This window comes from Trematomus bernacchii, unplaced genomic scaffold (genome assembly GCF_902827165.1).
Source record: "Trematomus bernacchii unplaced genomic scaffold, fTreBer1.1, whole genome shotgun sequence".
NCBI lineage: Eukaryota > Metazoa > Chordata > Actinopteri > Perciformes > Nototheniidae > Trematomus > Trematomus bernacchii.
Window position 1 is genome coordinate 8,656,413 of NW_022987727.1, and position 19,751 is coordinate 8,676,163.

General features: G+C 41.9%; 1 protein-coding gene across 3 annotated transcripts in view; it reads left to right on the forward strand.

Annotated features, from left to right (window-relative positions):
* The first annotated feature begins 793 nt into the window (after window positions 1–793).
* soga1 (suppressor of glucose, autophagy associated 1) overlaps window positions 794–19,751 on the forward strand; it is a 112,247-nt gene continuing 93,289 nt past the window's right edge. For all 3 annotated transcript variants that reach the window (XM_034145113.1, XM_034145115.1, XM_034145114.1), the window contains exons 1-3: window positions 794–2,127; window positions 9,858–9,959; window positions 10,886–11,008. In XM_034145113.1, coding sequence (XP_034001004.1) covers window positions 1,150–2,127; window positions 9,858–9,959; window positions 10,886–11,008 — 1,203 coding nt within the window. In that variant the 5' untranslated portion in view covers window positions 794–1,149. The remainder of the gene's footprint in view (window positions 2,128–9,857; window positions 9,960–10,885; window positions 11,009–19,751) is intronic.

Genomic DNA, 19,751 nt, shown 5'->3' on the forward strand with positions numbered 1-19,751 from the left:
GTCAATATTTCAATTTGTCTAATACTTTTAATACATGTATTTCTACATACCTTCTTAACGTTAGGACGTTACCATTGTTATTGTAGTGTATTCTTCTACCTGTATCAAATTAACACACAGTCACACACACACATTCACACACTCATCTATCCTCACACGTAACTCGAGACTTACTGTAATGTGTTACCATGTGCAAATGATGAATCCCACAAGGATGTGAATTAATCATGATGGGAATGGTGTTCAGACATACTGCAGACACATTAGGTTATCCTCGTGTTTTAAAGAATAAGCGCATTAGGTTGGATTGTTGCTGAAGATATGTAATTATATTTACAGTAACTACCAAATTAAAAATATTCTTACTTGTACTGATTCAATTCAACATGTTCTATAAAATAGATCTACATTGTTGGGTGGTTTGTTTACATTTATTGTTGTGCTATTAAGACTCTACTTATTCCTTTTCCTTGTATAACATTTGAATATTTGTTCTGTGTGTCTGGGTGTAGAGTACAACATAATGCATCAATGGCTAAACATACCATCATTGCTTTGGTTTTAAAGCAATGCATAGTGAGCAATGGTGAACCCTGCTCCTCATGCATCTCTCAGAGCAATATTTTTTTTATTTTCCAGCTCGTCTGCCCTTCTAATATCCTGCAAGGGTGGCGACAGAGAGCTGCAGAAACTAGATTCTCCCTCTCTCTCTCCTCCAGGGCTACATCCCGTTATCTGGGCGGAGAAAGAGGGAGAGAGGGTAGACCATCCACCACACTGCCTCTCTGTTTTCACCAACACTCCTCTGAACAGGAACCGGCCGGCTAGTTTATGTCATCCGGACAGATATCCTGACGTGGGGGGGGAAGATCTATCAGAACAAAGCGGAAATATTACAAGTCTACTACTACACACAGTGGAAACCGGGATTTTATGTTGCGTTTCTGCAGTTTTTGGACTACGCTTCCTGCTTCTTCGCCTTGTTGCACTACAGGAGCTCTGAGCTCTCATTGTGGACGGAGCGAGGATCCCCTCCTTTTGTGTGCTCTGCAGTTGTTTATTCAAACCCCAACTTCTGCCTCCCGTTTCCGCTAAATAGGAGGTTTCGTTTCAATTTTTTTTTTACTTGTTTCGGCCTAAACGGAATGAATGACAAAAACAAAGGAAGTTGATGTCCATACCTCTCCGGCTGACCTCGTCTTCGCCTCGGCCAAGGAACGGAGGCTCCATCTCCGGCAGAAGATGGACAGTGGAGGCGGGGCGGAGGGCTCGGACAGCGGGCAAACTCAGCACGCGGTGCCCGGGCAGCAGCAGCCAACCCACCGGCCTGAAACCGCGGAGCTCTCTGCGGCGGTGTCCGCTCAGCCTTCAGGCAAGAAGAAAAAGATAAACCGGGCTCCCTCCCCGGCCAGACCGAAGGATGTACCCGGTTGGTCGCTCACCAAGATTCGCGGAGGGATTGGGACCCCGACTCTGAGCGTCAAGCCGGGAGGCATTCACCTGGGCAGCCGTATTTCCCGGCGCAGCCCCGTGGGAAGTCTCGCTGGAAAGGAAGGTAAAGCGGATAAGAGCAAACCGGCGGGCAAATCATCCTCAGCGTCGTCTAAAACGGCCAACGCAGTGAAAAGCACCGGGGGTCGGCGTAAGGTTTCGGACGCCAGCACAGGCTCCGACGATTTATCTAAGGACTCCGGCTGTGCCACCGGGAAGCTCTCCCCGACCGACAGTAGCTCCGAACTCTCGGACTGCGCCTCCGAGGAAAACAAGCTCTCAGCGGACGCTGTGAGTAGCGACGCCGAGTCGAGGAGCAGCCGAGGCGGGGGGCTAGACGGAGACAAGCCGCTCAGGGATGGCGTGTTGGCAGAAAGAGCTAGCCAACATGCCACCAACAGGACCACCTGCTTCTCCTCGGAGAGGGACTACAAGGACCGGCTCTCCCTGGCCGTGGAGACAGGGGAAGGGAGCATATCCCCAGGCGAGGAGCGCTCGGTCACCTCGTTTGACAGCAGGGTGCCCCCCAGCACATCTCTGGCTTTCTCAGACCTCACAGAGGAGTTTATGGACGGCATGCATGAGGAGTTTGTACGGGAAATAGAAGAACTGAGATCTGAGAATGATTACCTCAAGGTAAGTCCAATATAGTCGACTAAGTGTCAACTATGATTGTGACTAAATGTCCCATGGGTTTTTCAAATGACAAACATAAACAAAAGGCCTAACCGGTCTATTTTAGAATTTGGTTTCTTACATTGTAATGTTGCTTTTTGGCCTATAGGCCTATGCTAAAACTATTTATCATGAGCATGGTGTAGTATAAAGTCAGTTGAGTTCAGTTTGTTCACTATGATTTGCTTCCTAGAGTGTAGAAATGCCTTTGGACTCCATCCAATGCTACTCACTACAGGGATGATGATGTTATGATTAGAGAGCATGCAACCCCACAGACACATGAAACACATGAGCAAAGCATGCAGCCTTGCACCCTCAACATGGCATGTATCATATGGAATATCAACAAATGCAATGTTTAAGATATGTAAACAAGTCAAATATGTGTTGATGTAGTATTTTGAGCAGGTAGTGCCTTTTCAACATACTTTGCCAGTCATTGTTGTCAGCTCACATGATGGAGGAAAGTTCTCGGTAATTTTACCCATCAGCCTCGGGGTTGTCAGCTGCAGCCTGCAGGGAAATCTGTCTTGCTGCTAATTTAACAAGGTATTATATTTGCATTTGTATAACAGGGAGATAATAACTATCCTGTGATTGTCTAGTTTCAGGGTTGTTTCCATCCTGAGAAGAGTAAAATACTCTGGGAAACATGCATTATGGCCTCCAAATTTTGTGTTTTTAATGTTTTTTTTTTTAACATGAAACAGTTAAAATAATTTGTTGAGGAACAAATTGAAAAACCCCAATGCTTCAGCAACCAGCCCAACCCTACATCATCACTACCCTCAGTGGGATGGCATGTCATCAGGTTTTGTTACTAAAGGCATCTCTCAGCTCCCACAGGTCCACATGCAGTGGAATGTAATATGAATCCACCGGCAAGCCAATAAGGGTGATTGATTAGGGGAAGGATCAATTATATTAGCATGTCTCTAAGCACTAACTGGCAGCTACCAGACAAGCCAATAATTGTCAGAGATTGATTGTGGAGGGTGATTGATCAACAGCACTCGCCTCATCAGGAGGACCACCTCTTCTTTTCTCAGGGAGCGCTGCAACATTGTTGGAGAATCCTGATTCTTGCTCTAAACAGCAGTAAAAGGTTTTTTTATGGTGATGTTGATGCATTTACTTAATTTCAACCACACCTGCTGCTCTTGTAAAACACAAGCAAGGCTGTCTTAATACACTTGCAATATTCTAAAAATACATTGACACAGGTTGATTATCATGACATATTCCACTATAGGCTTACTTTTTGTGATCCTAGCCAGCGTAATAATCAGGATAAATGCTATATATTATCTATACCTGATAAGTGTTGATTAGTTTGCCATACATCAAACAAAAAACGTCAACATTTGTTGGTTCCATCTTCTCAAATGGTAGCATTTGCTGCAAACCAATGCGAATCAAAAAGCTATGATTTTGGAATGCTGTTGGGGAACAGATGAGCAATTTCAATACGTTTTTCACTTTTTTGTATATCTTCATACAGAGATAATCATTAGTCGTTGCCCTAAATGATTACAAGTTTGCTAGCATAACGTATTTTCAGCTGTTAGTGATATTCAAAGGGCTGCAAAGATAAGACAGATGCATCATTAGTAGGTGCAGTGCACATTTTCTGCTGCTTGATTATATAGGACAGCATGAAACAGAGCTACCTTATTGGACCACCCCAAAGCCTCATGGGAGGCCCGTCAGTGGGGTGAGTGTTTGTGTCTGTAGCTTCAGCTGTGAGGAACACCTGGTTAGTAACCAGACGATGAAAACAACAAGCTCTTATGGTGTCGGCTTCCTCTCAATATCTCACTGTCTGATTTTTTTTTGGGATAACACTATCTAGCTCCCTCTTCTCCATTTCCTACCCATCATTTTTTTCAGGCATATTAGAACTTAATGTCTGTTTATCTGTCACTATATCTTCATGTAGTGCATATTATGATGCATTAGGCGCTTTCACACCGGAGTACTTTTACCCGTACTTTTACCCGTACTTTTCCCGTTTAGTTCCGTTAGTGCCTGGAATTTTGCGTTCACACCAAAAAGAGTACTTAGTTCCGAGAACCTTTACCCCCATTTGTAGTGCCTGCTAGAGAGGTGGTACTATCCCGGGGAGAAAAAAGTTCCAATTTCGATTGGCTGGGCGAACCACGCCCCGTAAAACTCTGAAAAGTTTTGTGAAGCCGCCATTGTATTTGCTGGCATTAGCATTATTAGCATTAGCCCCGCGCACCAGAGAGAATAACTTATGGCAACACAAAGGAAGGAGGGCTTCAGTAGAAGCTGCTGGGAGTCCCAGCAGCTTCTACTGAAGCCAGTCCCCAACTCCGGGGACTTCCGGCCGGGAACTTCGGGTGGCAGTATACGCCGTGAAGTGTTTGCGGCCTGCAGTAAACCCAAAGCAAAGAAGAAGAAGTGACGTCAGCGGCTTCATTTGCGTAATCTTCCCTCAGGGAACTTATTCCGGTGTGAACGCGATCTGTACTTAGTTCCATGGGGGAACTAAGTGCTGGGACTAAGTGCTGGGCACTAAGTAAGGCAAAGTACTTGGTGTGAAAGCGGCTAGAGTAACAGTCGCGGGTGTGCGTGTGGGGAGTGTTGCAGTAGAAAATTCCACTGTAGCGCCCGGTACCTTAATGGGAAACCCTACATGTTTGAGCACCCTCTATGAAACGTCAAGCTACCCCACAGCACCCCCAAAAGAAAATCTCTGGCGCCGTCACTGGCCGCGGCACATTACGGTTTTGTGTGCCCTCCCATGAAAATCATATGCCCTCTCTGTAGATTTGTTCTGGCGCCGGGTCTGGAACTAAGTGCTGGGAACTAAGTACGGCAAAGTACTTGGTGTGAAAGTGGCTATTGACTCTTTCTTGTTTCCCATTTGGTCGGTTATTGGGAGATCAACAGCTGTTGGAATCTTTGTAATTATGAATTAATATTCTGGTGTTAGAGATCATGGTTGTCAACAATAGGGCTGCAACTTGCAATTATTTATATTCATAACTAATTGGTCGGTTATTTTCTAGACTCATCTTATGCTACATATAGTGTCAGGAAATTGTGAAAGGTTCAGGGTCCGTCCCATCTTGTTTTGTCAGTCCAAAACCCAAGTTATTCCCTTTTTAATATGATACAAAACTGAGAAAAGCAACACATCTCCACATTTAAGATGTTAAAAACTTCATTTTCTGACACTTTTGTTTTAAAAACGACTCAAATTATTAATAAACAAATAGTTTGCAAATATTTTTCTGATGACTGACTGGCTACAGTTAACATTTAAATATTCCAGCTACATTACCTGCAACAATAACTACCGTACTTCCTCACCTACTTCCTACTTTTGTCACACAACAACAGCAGTTTGACTGATTGTCTGTCGTTCCTACCATCCACACCTTGTTGAAGTATCTCACTCTCACCAGGAACCCCGACAGTGAATCTAATTACCATCTGAGTCCACATGCGAACAACATGAAGCTACTAACTGCCGACCTCATGTTACAACTTCACAGACAGGCCCACAAAGATGAGCCTTTCAAACCTAATTTTGAGGAATGTCTCTCCTATGACCACAATTTAAGATAATGGTTAAGCATCTGTGCAGGCTAATCTTGTATGACTGTTGAAATTCAATAATCTAAATATTTTAATGAAAAAGAGTTGCCATGGTAGTTCAGCTTATATTTTAACTACATAATATACTATGATCAAATTAAAAGGTGATATGCCTGGCAATTGAATCTCCTGTATTTCTCAGAATCTGGAATTCTTTGTAATGTAGGTGAATTTATGGCTAATTTCTTTCTCTGATGTTATAAAAACGCTAGATCTTTTGAAGATTTTACATTTGACAGACAGACACATGATGGAAGCTTTTATGTATCTTGTGTCATGCTTTCTTAAGTAGCACTGCAGCTAACGATTATATTAATGTTGATTATTTAGTATTTAGTTGTTTGATCAATAAGAAAATAGTGAAAAAGGATGACCAGTGTTTTCCAAAGCCCAAAATGACATCTAAAACTAAATACATTCAGTTTACTGTTGTGAAGAAACAAGAACATATTCACAATGATGAAGCTTGAATCAGATCATCTTAACTTTTTTTCCTTTAAAAATCACAAATTAATTGATTATCAACGTTGTGTGTTAATCAATATAATAATTGTGAACTAATCACTGAATCCTAGCAACTTTATTTAGTGCTTTCAGTGTCACTGCATGGTCAAAACAAACCAAGCCAAACCCTAAATATGAAGCTACAGCCTGCAGCTGGTTAGCTTAGCTTAGCCCAAATGCTGGAAACAGAGGGAAACAGCTATGTTTCTTTGTCAAGGTAACAAAACACAAACATATTTCGCCTTTCGTCAGTTAGACAAACCGTTTTCACAGCAGATGTGCTGGAGCTCTGATTTGTGACATTGACCTGCCTGGCTCGCTCTCATCTGACGTCTGATTGGGATTCAATCTCCTGACTGGTTTCTTATTCACATGACACACACCATCTTCCCTGTTCTCCTTCAGTTAGCTGCGTAAAGCAGGTCAGTGGACCACCTCTCTCTCTCGCAGTCTCTCGCCACATTAACTTGTGATTCCCTCGTTCCGTGTCCTCACTTTCTCGCTCTCTGCTGTCGTGTTTTATCTCCCTTCTCGTCTGCATTTCTTTCACGCTCTGTTTTTCCCATCTCAGTTTCTTTTTCTGTATTCCCATTTTCGTTTCTTGAAATACCTTGCATGTCATTGTCATATTCTTTCTTTCTTTCTTTCTTTCATTCTCCTCCTGCTGTTCCTCTCCTATCCTCCCATTTCCTTTCCTTTATTGTCATTTCCTTCCTTCCCTACCTCTCTGATCTATTTTGATCTTTCTTTTCCTTGACATTTCTTTCTCTCTTTTTACATTCCCCATTTTTTCTTTCCTTTCCTTTTATATCACCTTTCCTTCTTTACTTTCTTCTCCGCCCCCTCTCTCCTCTGTATTGCAGATATGAAGTGGTCAGTCCTGCAGATTGCTCCTTGCTGCAGTCCATTTTAGCTCCATCAACAAATATCTTTCACAAGATTTTGCACACACACCCACACACACAAACTCAGAGAAGCACTCCCTTTGCTGCATGCTAATCCACAAACGTAACCTTAATTATTAACATGCTTACGAATCCTACTCACACAAATAGTTTATACTGTAGTAGCAGCAGAGCCGACCCACTCACACACTCTCTAGCTGTCTTATCCACACATAAACACACGCACATCCCCAGAGCTCCTTATTGCTACAGTCAGAGCTTTGCAGAGGTTGACCCACATTCTTCACTGTAGTGTATTTTGACAGCACTACTACTACTACTACTTCTACTACTACTACTACTACTACTACTACTACTACTACTACTACTATTATATTCGCTTGTACCCCTTTTACCTATATTAGTTACACATCACACATAGTGTTTTGTAGTACACTCTCACAGTTGCATAACACCTACACATAATGTGCAATACTTTTTTTGGTGGGGTGTGGTTCATATCAGTACACTGACATGCTAAAACAAGGGCTGCACCTTGAATATGAATCAAAGGAATGATGCAATTTATGCTGTCGGGCTGAAATCAATGATTTATCTGTAGAATATCTAGAAAAGTGTTAGAAAAAAACACTACAGCTTAAAGGGGCTCTATTATGCTCATTGCAGGTTCATATTTGTATTTTGTGCCTCTACTGTGACATGTTTACATGTTTGCCCGCTGCAGCACCTCTTTTCACCCTCTGTCTGAAACCAGAGCCCAGTCTGCTCTGATTGGTTAGCTGGCCGGCTCTATTATGATTTGTCAACTGCTTACAGATGTCCTGCCCCTTAGCCAATCACGTACAATGTGTTTGTGCCAATGGAAGCGCGAGTGTATAGTGATGTCATTGTGTTAAGGAAGTAAACAAAAGAGCTCAATGGAGTCGTTTGAAGCGATGGGGGTGGAGTGTGTGGTGTGAACTTTTTTAGCCTTTGCAGACAATTTACATGCACAAAAAACCTATATGACACACTAAAGGAAAGGGTAAACATCGAAAAGCTTAATATAGCCTCTTTACCCACGACTATGGACTAGGGCTGCACGATTTGGGGAAATAATCGAATTGCGATTTTTCTGACAGATATTGCGATTGCGATTCGATTTGCGATATTTGTTTTTAAGCGACCCAACGGAAGTTTATTGTAAAATGCGGCCATATCTCCGGCTAGGAAGGTCGTATCAACGTGCTCCCGTCTCTAGCACCCCCGCAGCCTGAGCTACGAGTGAAAGAACTAAACTTAAATAAAACTTCCGTTGGGTTGTTTTAAAGTCAAGCTTCGGTTTAAGATTCACCCTGTAATAGATGTAAAACATGTGATGGAGCATTACTAACCTGACTCAGATGGTTTGTTTCACCAAACCATCTAGGAAAGCTCCATTGGAAGCCATTTGGAAAAGTATTTCAAAAATACTTGGCAGGTGATTGGGTCAATCTGTCTATCACCTACTATCATGGGCCACTTCTGATTGGTTAACAATGACTGGTACATGTGGAGCACAGCACTTCTGATTGGTGTGGATGACTAACACACAAGAAGAACAAAAAGAAATAATTTAAAAAAGAAATCGTTAGCTTTGCGATTTGATAATTGCATCATTTAAAATCGCGATTTCGATTTAAAATCGATTAATCGTTCAGCCCTACTATGGACCTGGTTTCTTGCATGCATCTATTGACATGTTGGAACAAAGGTTTAACATGTTGACTGACGGGAACCTGATGAAGGTGGTGGGCTGCATGGAGCGTATCCGTTGTTTACCCTTGTACTCGCTACCCTGCTGGGTTGGACGCAAATAATTCTGATTGCCTGCATCCTTCATGCCAACCAGTATGCCAGATAGGCTTTTCCGTAAAAATGGCCCACCATTTACCCAAAATGATCTGCTAAGTAGTTTCTGCCAAATCAGTTGTGTTAGAAAAGCTAGGCTAACGTTTATATTTAAAAGACACAAGAGATCTGTATTCCCTACTATATTTTTGAAAGCCTTTTGTTTAGATATTTTTACCTCACCATTTTTATAGTGTAGGAATTTCCTTTTCTCCAGTTTCCCAGCAGGGTAAGAGTCTCTTCAGGCAATCTGATAACCTGACCCTGACCTTTGACCTCCTGTGCCCGAGCCAGAGAAGAAAATCAATACAGTATCATATTATATTACTTAGTGCATCATTCTGCCACTTACACCATCTAGATCTCTGCTTCTGATGACCCCTTTTATCTGACTTGGGAGAATATTACATGTCAGTTTATTTTAAGAAGACACTCATTGTTGTAAAGGCTAGGCTGATAATGAGGATGATGAAGATGAAAATGTGGTGGCTAATGACAACATCAGTGATTTATGGGATGCATTATGAACAAGGTTAATGGATGACAATGTTTTGATGATGATGATGGTTGTCTTGCATTTAGCACAAAGACGCTAATGGTTCCTATTAAACATTAAAGCATTCCCTTTATGGCCCACATATGGGCCCATAATGCTGTCAGCACTTCGAGTTACAATTAAGAGTCTCTACAACACAAAACAGCTCTCTCCATGCAGGTTGATTTTGCAGGAGTAGTGTTAAAATGACAAATGCACTTATACACTCTCTGCTTGTCTGTGAGCAGGATGAGATGGAGGAGTTGAGGTCTGAGATGCTGGAGATGAGGGACATGTACATGGAGGACGACGTCTACCAGCTGCAGGACCTACGGCAACAGATGGAGCAGGTAAGACTGCAGGACTAGCCGGATAAATTAAAGCTCTCTCAATTAATCTGTGACCTCATTTGTTGTTATATCCTGTTATGAAATGTTATGCCGAGTCGTTGAGGCAAAAGCATTTTGTTCATACACCGGTTGATTTGGGCATTTTTGCTTCTTTAACATGTCTTCTTTCAGACTAAAATAAAAATAAATAGGTGTTAACATTTAAAAACGTTGTTTATATACTTTTTAGATTTATACTAATTTCACCAAAAGTTAGCATTAGATAATGCCTCAACTTATATTCAAATAGGACATTTCAGAAAAATGCTGAAATATTGGCTTCGTTACAACTGGAGAAGTTTTGTGTTATCTTTTTGTTAATATTTTTTAAATGTTCTCAAAATTAGTTACTTCTCAAACTTCTAGCAGCACTTACATACCCCAAACCTTTCAGTTTGCTTTTTAATGGCTGACAGTAGTTCTTGATTGATAATAGCGACACAAAGAGATAAAGAGAATTTAAATGTGGCTTTATCCAATGCTCATACTTTTGTTCTGGAAATAAATGCAAATGAGCAAGTGTTTAATAAGACACTGCCTTATTTGCATATGTAATGCATTTCAAAAACCGATTGTCCTAATGTTACCAACTGAGGAACTTAATTAAGTCAAAATATTTTCCCATATACTTGCAGTGCCTCACTTTACATGTATACAATAGATGGATGCTACACATTTTTGGAAGCAGGGAAGTAAAATGATGGACAATCAATCATCTGAATCTTTCAGTCATCTTTGAGACAAAGGTGCTACACAAGTCCTGGTGCATTATGGATGTCTGTATTTCTTCTTTTGTATTTTAATGACTGCTGCCTGGCGAATTTCCCTTGAAGCTACATAATTAATATGAAACAGCTTCATCCACTCACACTGCTGCTGTTTCTCAGGCTAACAAGACCTGCCGCATCCTGCAGTACCGGCTGAGGAAGGCAGAGCGACGCTCTGTGCGCGTGGCCCAAACAGGGCAGGTGGACGGAGAACTGATACGAACACTGGAGCAGGACGTCAAAGTAAGTGTCCGTGAGGTTCTGAAATGTTAGATACAGTATTAGCATGATTGGGAAATGAGAAATCTGGAAAAAGATGTCCAGTGAAGCTTAATTATTTAATTTAAAGTGCAAAGTCTTCTGTCAAAAAGCTCTGAGTTCTTAGTTAACTACAATTAAAAAAAATGAGAATGTTATTTCCGCTTCTTCTAAACGTCTTCAAAGTCCATAGAGGAAAACTCGGTTTGTGTGGAAATGTTCAAATAAGGATAAGATTTGCTTGTGTAAAAACTGTTTTTTTGCATTTAGTAAATTATATTATAACAACTTTTACATTAAACTAGCAGAAATGATCTTGTTAGGAACATCTAATGTATTTTCGGGCTCTGACCAGACTTAAGTTAAAAATAGCAGAGAAAAAAACCTTGATCACTATATCTCAAAATAAGGACTTTAAATATGTCTGAATGTTGCCACAACATGCGGTTTTGTTTCTGGTGGTGTTTATATTTTGTGAGACAATTCTTATGATCCTTTTCATCACACTGTCAAAGTCACAAGACTGTGGTCAAGCCAGGCTTCCTCTAATTTGCATAAGGAATTTCCCTGTTTCAAATGTATATGCTAGTCCCACTCTCTGAGAAACACTGAGCACTGCATTATGCCTTTCAATTGACCTCACACATGTTAACATACACAGATCCATCATTCTGTCACTAAAGAAACACGTGTTAAAGACTAACTACACACACAATTGTACTTTTAGACAACGCTCTCTTTTACAAGCGTCCTTCACAGTGCACATACTGTAAACACCAGTCATACCAATCACATCAGGAACCCAGGAAAAGGTCTGTTATGCACGAACACACTGCGGGGTAAAGCTTCTGTGTGAGTGTTTTGTCACGCTGACCCTGGTCCATGGATGCACTCTGTCAAATTCACAACGTTCCGCCAACATTTTTCCATGTGATGGAGGATACAATGAGGCCTTTATACCCTTTAAGAGAGAGTGTGAGAGTGAGACTGTGATGTCACTCTCCGAAGGGCTTTCCGCCGGCTGTCGCTGTCTGTCTCTCCACTGCTGTCTCACCATCTGGTTGTTTTTGGGAGAAGGAATGAAGAAAAGAGGGGAAGGAAGGAGGGAGGGAGGGATGGAAAAGGATGAGTGTACATCCTGTGTCTCTGAGGATGAAAAAAGGGGGATTGGTCACTTTTTGAAAATTCAAATCAGCCAATCAGAGGCGGAAGATGAGGCCGGAGCAAAACATGAAGGAAAAAAAAGAGAAAGGCAAAACAAAAAGAAAGACATTGAAATAGATTTGAATAGAGGTCTTACTTGAATTTAAATGTGTAGTAGCCAATGGTAGCGTTGGGATAAGGAGTGGGAGGGTGAGGTCAGAAATTATTGAGAAAAAAAAAAAGAGTCAAAGCTTGGGGAATAAAATGAGTTAAGTCTACATCTGTTGGCTGCATTAGCAAAGAGGGGTCACAAACAGGATATGGACAAATATACACAGCAGGGAAACAAACCCGACCTCTTTCACAACACATGGCTGATTATGTCGTCTTGCCGCCTGAGACTCAGACAGCAGTTCAAGTTACAACATGGTGTGTGTGTGTGCGTGTGTGTGTGCATTAATCCCATGCTAAGCTTCTCTTTTGCCCGCCTCTCACAGTCACTTCTGTGTTTATTCTAGTGGCTTTATCATTAGCTCTATAAAAGCAGACACTCATCTCCTGCCCCCATGACTCAATACTGATTGAGCTCTAATGGAAAATAACTTAACCAGCATTCAAAAAGTAGACTTTAAACAGTTGAGCCATCTAAATAATCTCAAATCAAAAAAAGTTTGAATACCAAAAGTAACAGCTGTTAAATCTGTGGACATCACATGCTCCATCTGTCTTCAACATGCTATTTGTTCTGATGCTAAATGCTAATTCAGGTAAATGAGTTGGACCCACGACAAAGAGAACACTTTACCTGCACCCACACACTCACTTAACACAGGAGCCTAGTATTTACTTTTGTCTGCATCATCACCAACTAGCATCTTCTGCTAACAGCATGCTAGCTAACAACAACTAGCTTACAACATATCATAAATATCATCAGGTACCTCACATTAGCAAGCAACAAAGCATACATGTAAGCTAACTGCTGCTGCTTTATTCAGCTGTACAGATTAAAAAAGGAATGCAATTTAGCATGGATGGTCTTCCCTACGATGGTAAAGGTAGCAGTGTCCAACCTGGGCTAATATGCCTATATATAGGCTACATGGACAAAAGGAGTTTCTATATTTAGCATGCAGGTAATGCTTACTTTTTTTACGTTTCCCTTTATTTGTTGTTTATTGACTGAAAAAAACATGATTCTTTTAAAATCGTTTTATAATTAGACTCTCATTGCCTTACAATAAATGAGCCCCTCTTGGAATGAGTACACATCAAGAAATGCTTAATAAAATAGCAAGAGATTGCTATTTCTGGTGATTACCGTGTCCCTCTCAGTGATGGAAAGGCAATGAGTGTTTACCGTCTGATTTGACCTTGACTTGCTGAGCAGCTTTACAAAATAAATTGGCTTAACTGCTGTTGATGCGTTAAGGCCCTGATGTGATGACTCACTCACATGCAAATGCACACAAATTGGCTAAAGCACACACAGACTTAAACTGACGCACTGAAAGACACTCATAACCCTCTACCGTCTTTCTTTTTCCCACTCACTTGACATGTAATGCTCCTAGAGGGAGAATATGGGGGCTTACATGTTGGGGAAAGATGGAGAAAAGATAGAAAGAGAATCACAACAAGTATATTAACTGAAAAAAACATCTTATAACATAAGTCACATGCGCTTATTTATGCTGTTTTAGTAATCTTGTGCTTTTCGGCATTCATTGTGAGTGTGTGTTACGCCTGTCAGAGTCTGCATGAGAATGTCTGACATCATTTCCTGTCCGTCTCACACACTTCTCTCATTCCCACAGGCCACAGACATCTGGACACTCGCACACAGGAAATAGTTGTTAGGATTCTCATGATGTCAACACACCAGTTGTACTTGATCCCCAGAGACAGTCATTTGTGCATTTGCCTTGAAGGCCTGAACATAATAGATATCTAACAATGATGATCTCTACCCGGTCTCTTAGGTAAGAACATATGTTGAGTGAACAGATCCTTTGAAAGCAACATACAACATTTTGGAAATTATACAATATATTTTTGCCTCACCAGGTGTGAGTATAGAGTATCGAGACTGGTTGGATATGTTTAGCTTAGCTAGCGGCTTGTTGCCCAAATAAGGAGACCTCACACCACTACAGCCGTGATTTTAAACCAGGACAGCTTTATGATGCTGTGTTTAATATTTTTGCCAGGCGTGCCACCAGTGTGTATTCTGTCCTAATTGTAAAGTTAACATTACATATACAGTGAATGTATTTGTTTGACGCAGTCCATTGTTTTTAAGAGCAAGCTCAAGCATTTCTCTTTATGTTGTCATTCGAGGTTTGCTCTGGAGCTTTTTTCCACCTACACTAATTTATATATCTCACTTGAATACTTTTTACAGTAGTAATTCTGCATCCTCGTCCCCTGAAAATTAAATTCCCTTTAAACTAAACTGCATTGTCAGTTATACTGGGCGCCGTATCACAACGCGTTTTTTGATCAAAGTCAAATACAGGACTTCTACCAAGGAGAACGCTCTTTATGTAACACAGACTTTTTAAAATTTAAGTTCTATAAATTAAATGACTTATAACTTCTTCATTTTAAGCCAAACCTTGATCTTGTTTAAAATTGAGCCAAGTACTTAGTTGCCAAAACATAACCAAATGGTCAGTGTTCTGTTGCGTCTTTTGTTGTTGTTGCAATTTACAAAGTTAACATCACGTTTCAAATTGTGAGTTTAATCTGGGAGAAAACACAATTCCATCAACAACAAAAAAACAATGAAATAAGCAGTTTAAATGTATCTGAACTTAATGTTGTACACACTTCAATTTTCCAGTAGCAACAGATGGTGTATCTATAGTAAAGCGGTAGGTGGTGTGTGTCCTTCCTGCAAATTATAAGAGTAATCCTGCTGGACCTCTTACTCCCTCACAGACGCATAGTTGTGAAGACCCTTAATGAGATGATACTTTAACTAGCTTCTCACCCTAAAATCCACTACAACATCACCAACAGTCTACATTTTCACAAAGGCATTTTGAAGAATGGAAGATCTGACCTACACTAAAACTGGTCCTCACAAATAAAGAAGCGGAGGAGCTGACACACACGCAGTCATTAGATTAGAGCCTGGAAGCAGCAGTATCCGGTGCATTTATCTGAACAGGGCCAGCTCTCAGCCTCGTGTGTGTGTGTGTGTGTGTGTGTGTGTGTGTGTGTGTGTGTGTGTGTGTGTGTGTGTGTGTGTGTGTGTGTGTGTGTGTGTGTGTGTGTGTGTGTGTGTGTGTGTGTGTGTGTGTGTGTGTGTGTGTGTGTGTGTGTGTGTGTGTGTGTGTGTGTGTGTGTGTGTGTGTGTGTGTGTGTGTGTGTGTGTGTGTGTGTGCGCGCGCATGCGTGTACTTATGTGTGTGTCTGGCCGAGAGAGATAGAGTGCTAAAACTGGATTTGGTTAAGTTCTTCTCTGCATGAGCTCCAGTGAAGTGTTCCTCTTGCATCTTTTACACCCACACCAACACACACATGCACACATCCTAACCCCCACTCTTGCACCATGTGTCATGCACACACTGGATGAAGTACAGTTTCCATGTCAGTATCAGTCATAACATCCCTGTTCCCACCAGGAAATGGGGCGAAGCCTGCGAGCTAGTTCAGGCAGTCAACTCGAGCACTTATGCTGCATTCATACATAACGCCCCTTGCCACTCTACAACCAACCAAACAAACAGAGTCTCCTTAATACGCCGCTCTATTTAACCTGCCAGATATCTCTCTATGCATTGCTTGCTGCTGCTATTGCTGCAGCTACTTCTACGTCGCTGCTGCTTGCCTGCCCCACCACTACCCCAGCTTCCACCCCAGCTTCCACCTGTAGGCTCGGGGGGGTTAGTCATTTAATCATCACTCATCGTGCTATGTATATCTGTGGAGTGATGAGGCCCGAGCCTAGACGCCAAACTCAACTATATGCTGCTTCTAATAAACATGTTAAAGAAACACGTGAGTTGTCTGACTGAACTGTGGTTTCCGCTTTTGTGTGTATGTGTGTGTGTGTGTGTGTGTGTGTGTCAACATTGGACAAAGTAGTTATAACACTTTTCCACTGATTCTACTTTTGTAGTTTTGACAGCACTTTAGAAATTGCAAATTACTTCTCGCTAGCCAAGTCCTATCAACAGTATTTCAAATAGAAAATGTAATTAACATACTGTTGTGCTAATATAACTCTTGGACAGTTTTAAAGCTTACTTGGAGGAAGAAGTGTTTAGATGCATGCCTTAATTGTCACTCAAAGACAGTATGCTTTACTTTCCCAAGCAAAACACCATGAAGAAGCCCAGGGGCAACTTTCAATCCGAAGGTTGTGGGTTCGATCCGAGCCCTTGCGGTCAACATGTCGATGTATCCTTGGTCAAGATACTTAACCCCAAGTTGCTCCCGATGGCATGGCATAATCTTCCCCAAACTAAATCAAGAGCATAGCAGAGTCACTATTGTTGCTGTACTTTAAACTCTGTTATTGTAGCATCTTGTTTTGGGATATTATGCTAAGTTGGTTATTCAACAGAACTAAACATTACTTACACTCCTAAGTGTTGGTATTGTGGCTATTCAAGACATATTTAAACAGCGGAAAGTTAAATATAGATCCAATCTTCTTCTACTTTAGTCAGCTTCTCCCACTACAGTCTGCTGGTGTTGATGCATTTCACTGCATGTGAAAAGGAGAGTGTTAGAAAGTGAAGGATGATTTGGTTCGACTAGTGATTGACTCCCTCATTAGAGCATCTTGCGCATTGTTTCGGAACGGGAAAGAAATCCAAAAATGACAGACCTGCCGCACATAGTTATGTTTGCTACACTGTGATTGGACTATCGCTGTTCAGTTTCACTCAAATGATTAGCTGAAGATTCAATCTAGAGATAATTGACAAGTTGGACAAACTCAAAGTCTTTATCAAGGAACAATGCAAAACATACAGCGGTTTGAACCTCTGAAACTTTGAAAATGTGCTTCTTGTTTCATGTTTTATATCGTACATATTTAATTTATTTTGGATTTTCACTGCTGGTCAACAAATCAAGCAAATGTATCACTATTTCTGACATTATATCGACTGAGCATTTAATTGAAAAAATAATATGGCGATAAATCGATAATGTAAACAATCACTAGTCCTATCAAGAAATCCTGCAAATACAACCACCCCTAACACAACAGCAAATATTCTAAGGCATAGTCCTACAGTATATGTATGCGTGTCTGGATGTATGCTTGAATGGATGGGAGGACATAATGGCAGTTTTTGATGTTCGAGGTGACATCACACTTTTCAACTGCCAAACATGCCAAGGATTGTGGGAATTTATCACATTCCCCCACCCTCCCTTTCTCTCTTTATCCAAAGATAGATGGATCACAGCCTGCACTGGAACAGCTGTCAGGCCACTGCCTCACTCTCTCTTTCACACATAATGGTTTTATATATAGACACGAAGCAGATTACTTGTGATGTAACATCCTCTAAATGGGCGTCAAAAGGCCAGTGTCAAAAAGGTCAACGGCATCAACACTAGCTCTGGGTTTTCACTAAACACTGTAGTTCTTTCGAGAAGACTTGCTGAAATAAATGTAAACTCATTTTTGCGGCACTTTCCAACACAAATCTTAAATTGGTAGCAACAGAGCAGCTACATTAGGGATATGGAAATATAGTTAGTGTTTGACACACTGTGATGAGTTATAGTGGATGGGCTTCAGGGCTGTTAAGCTATTGAGTTGTGAAATGATGACATTAGAGAAACAGAAATGTACTACTACTTCAACTCTGTGCATGCAGCTTTATGCTTCTATGGTACTACTTTAAAAGGAAATCTCACACTTTATAAGCTATTGCATTTATCATTTTGCTTTATATTTGATACTTTGCAGATAAATATATGCAAACAAATCAAGAAAATATGATATGATATAGATAAAGTATTATAATACTTCATTATGGCTGGTCACTCACTAATATTTTGGATTTAAGGATGTTTTGTTTCACTTTAAGCACCTGATGACCACTTAGAATAACTTATAATCATATTAGTGTAATGCCATATAACAAGATTATATTGTCTTATAACTACAGGAATTATAATACCCCATGATCCTTTCAACAACCTTAAACAGTTTTTTTGCACGCTTTGAGAGCAGCCAGGCTGTGGAGGTACAGAGGGACCAGGAGCTACACTGCCCTTTTGTTTTAAATAGGGCAGATGTGTGTAAATCCTTTAAAAGGGTTAACCCACACAAGGCTCCTGGACCTGATGGCATCCCTGGCCGTGTTCTCAGGGTGTGTGCAGTTCAGCTGGCAGAGGTGTTCACAGACATCTTCAACAGGTCCCTGCTGCAGTCTGTAGTCCCCACATGTCTTAAACACTCCACCATCATTCCTGTCCCCAAAAAGACAATCATCACCTGCCCCAACGACTACCGCCCAGTAGCACTCACCTCCATCATAATGAAGTGCTTTGAGCGGTTAGTCAAATTATTCATCACCTCCTCCCTCCCGGACTCTCTGGACCCCCTGCAGTTTGCCTACAGAGCAAACAGGTCCACAGACGACGCCATAGCCCTCACCCTCCACACTGCCCTCTCACACCTGGACCCGAAGAACAGGAACACATACGTGAGAATGCTGTTCATTGACTACAGTTCAGCATTCAACACCATTGTGCCCTCCAAGCTGGCCATCAAGCTCAGAGACCTCGGGCTCAACAGCGCCCTCTGCGACTGGATCCTGAACTTCCTGACGGGCAGACCCCAGGCAGTGCGGGTGGGAAACATCACATCCTCCACCCTGATTCTTAACACCGGTGGCCCTCAAGGCTGCGTGCTCAGCCCTCTCCTCTACTCCCTGTTCACCCACGACTGCGTGGCCACACACAGCTCCAACACCATCGTGAAGTTTGCTGATGACACGACCGTCATCGGCCAGATCACAGACGATGACGAGACGGCATACAGAGAGGAGGTCGAAAACCTGACATCTTGGTGCCAGGAGAACAACCTCCATCTCAACATCAGCAAAACAAAGGAGCTGATTGTGGATTACAGGAAGCAGCAGGGAGAGGGACACGCCCCCATCGCCATCAATGGGACTACGGTGGAGAGAGTCAAAAGCTTCAGGTTCCTTGGGGTCCACATCACTGAGGACCTGACATGGTCTCTTCACACCACCACCATCACCAAGAAAGCTCGACAGCGGCTCTTCTTCCTCCGCAGGTTGAGGAGGTTCAAAATGGATTCCAGGATACTCTGCAACTTCTACAGGTGCACGATAGAGAGTATCCTCACTGGCAGCATGACGGCCTGGTACGGCAGCTGCACCGACCTCGATCGTAAGGGTTTACAGAGGGTGGTGAAAACTGCACAGCACATCACCAGGACGGAGCTGCCATCCATGGAGGACCTTTACTCCCAGCGGCTCAGGAAGAAATCACTACGGATTATCAAAGACCCCCATCACCCCAGCCACAAACTGTTCTTTCTGTTGCCGTCTGGCAGACGTTACCGCAGCATCCGGGCAAG